This window comes from Eurypyga helias, unplaced genomic scaffold (genome assembly GCF_000690775.1).
Source record: "Eurypyga helias isolate BGI_N326 unplaced genomic scaffold, ASM69077v1 scaffold15759, whole genome shotgun sequence".
Classification (NCBI taxonomy): domain Eukaryota; kingdom Metazoa; phylum Chordata; class Aves; order Eurypygiformes; family Eurypygidae; genus Eurypyga; species Eurypyga helias.
In genome coordinates this window covers 8,453-10,364 of record NW_010270304.1, presented here as the reverse complement: position 1 = coordinate 10,364, position 1,912 = coordinate 8,453, and the positions used below count along the sequence as shown (strand labels likewise).

The following is a 1,912-nucleotide window of genomic DNA, read 5'->3' as shown; positions in this document are numbered from 1 at the left end:
CAGAGGATGCTATTCCTAATGGAAGTAAAACTGCGTGTACTTGCATAGAGGATAGAGGGTGCAACTTCATGCAAGAGCTGTGCTGATCTGATAGCTGCTGCTGCTACACAAGTACACATGCTTTGCACTGTTGCTTTTCTGAGCTTTCTAGAACTAGCTTGGCAGAAAGCTTATTAATGTTTTCTTAATTTTTACAGAATTAGTCTTCTGACAGACTGATGCCCTGAATCAGTTTGTTAGAGGTGGTTGAGTGCCTCAGTATATGGGTGGGAGTAGGATTGCCCTTTCAGCTCCCAGCTATCTGGTAGTTGAGCTGTAACATGAAACCCGGAGATAGACAAACTAAACCCAAGGTCAGCCTTCATCTAGCAAGAGCTCAATCAAAACACAGTTCCTGGTTACACAGAAAGGTGCTGCTGGATTTTGCTTTACTACAAGTCCTTGTCCAAATTTCTCTGAGTGGAGTGTGACGACAGGTTTCCACCATTGCTCCCAAGTGTTCTCAAACTGGAGTGGAGAAGGATTTCATTAAATCCAAGTCCCAAGTATGTGTTTCCCTAGGTGTTGATGACCCTGTGGTTGTGAGAACTGCTTACCTCAGTCTGCAGAGTGCCTGGAGCTGTTATGCCTTGAGTATCACCTTGCCTTCCTTCCCTGCTAACTGTGCTGTCTGCCTGTGCAGTTTCTGCGGGTGACGAAGCAGTACCTTCCGCACGTGGCCCGCCTGTGCCTCATCAGCACCTTCCTGGAGGATGGCATCCGCATGTGGTTCCAGTGGAGCGAGCAGAGGGATTACATTGATGGCACGTGGAACTGTGGCTATTTCCTGGCCTCCATCTTTGTGTTCATAAATCTCTTCGGACAGCTGAGTAAGTGGCTCTAGGGCTGTAAAGGTGGATGCCAGAGCACTGCCGTGTGTCTGCCACCCTGGTTCTTGTAAGCATAGGATGAATCACTGGTTTCTTAATAGCCACTGACAGCTTAGAGCTGATAGTACCACATGGGCTGTATGAAGAGAACTCTTCACTGACCTGCTTCAGCTTTTCCTGGAAGTAGCCTTAGAGGATTTCTTGTGACACACTGCCTCTGAGTCAGAGATGCAAAAAATCCATTAGGACAATCTGTTTTCAGTTGTGTACATGCGTCTGAACACATACCACCCCCCTGAATTCTCTAAAGGAAATACTCGTATTTTCTGAAACAGGGCAGTGTTAAGACTTTTGCAGCCTGTTGTCTTTAAGGGTATTAGTCTCAATGGCAGAGTCTTATCCTGCAACTGGTACACTTAAGCCTGAGAGAGGTGCTTGTGTCAGGCTTTCAAAGCCCAGGAATCAAAATAATCCCTGAAGCAGAGCTGTTCTCAGTGTTCTGGGTGGACTGATACCCCAGTGTCACAAATGGAGAGAAGTAAAATCCCCTTCTGTTTGTTATGTCACTGTTCTTGTTTCTCTGCCAATTTCTTGTCTTGTTTCTGAATGTTTTTACCCTGCTATTTTTGTGTGGAGAATTAGCTTAATGTAGTTTCTAGTCCTCATGTCAGAGGGACAAAGACTGTCAGTGCTTTGATGGAAGACTTGAGGAAAAATATAAACCAAAAGCTTTCAAGGAAAAGCAGTGCAGCATCTTTGCCCTACCAGTTACCTCATTTAAAAAAAAAAAATCCATGATGAGTTAAGTTTCTTTTTAACTACTTCTAATGCTTCAACACTGATAGCTGCTGTACTGTGTTGGGGACTGCATTCAGCACGTGCTTACCCTTTGTAAAATAAAAGATACTTCTGGAATGATAAAAGGTTTTTAAATGCCCTAAAAACTTATTGGTTCTCAAACTGATTTGTGCCGGTGGGCCACTAAAACTTCCTGCCTGATGTTCTGTGTGGCACAGTCAAAAGAAACTGGGATGTGCTCGGTT

At 44.5% G+C, this 1,912-nt stretch overlaps 1 protein-coding gene across 1 annotated transcript in view; it reads left to right on the top strand.

The window, feature by feature from the left end:
* Window positions 1-262: 262 nt before the first annotated feature.
* SURF4 (surfeit 4) overlaps window positions 263-1,912 on the top strand; it is a 4,709-nt gene continuing 3,059 nt past the window's right edge. Inside the window, exons 1-2 of the mRNA XM_010158402.1 lie at window positions 263-289; window positions 683-869. Of these exons, the coding sequence (XP_010156704.1) occupies window positions 263-289; window positions 683-869 (214 nt within the window). The remainder of the gene's footprint in view (window positions 290-682; window positions 870-1,912) is intronic.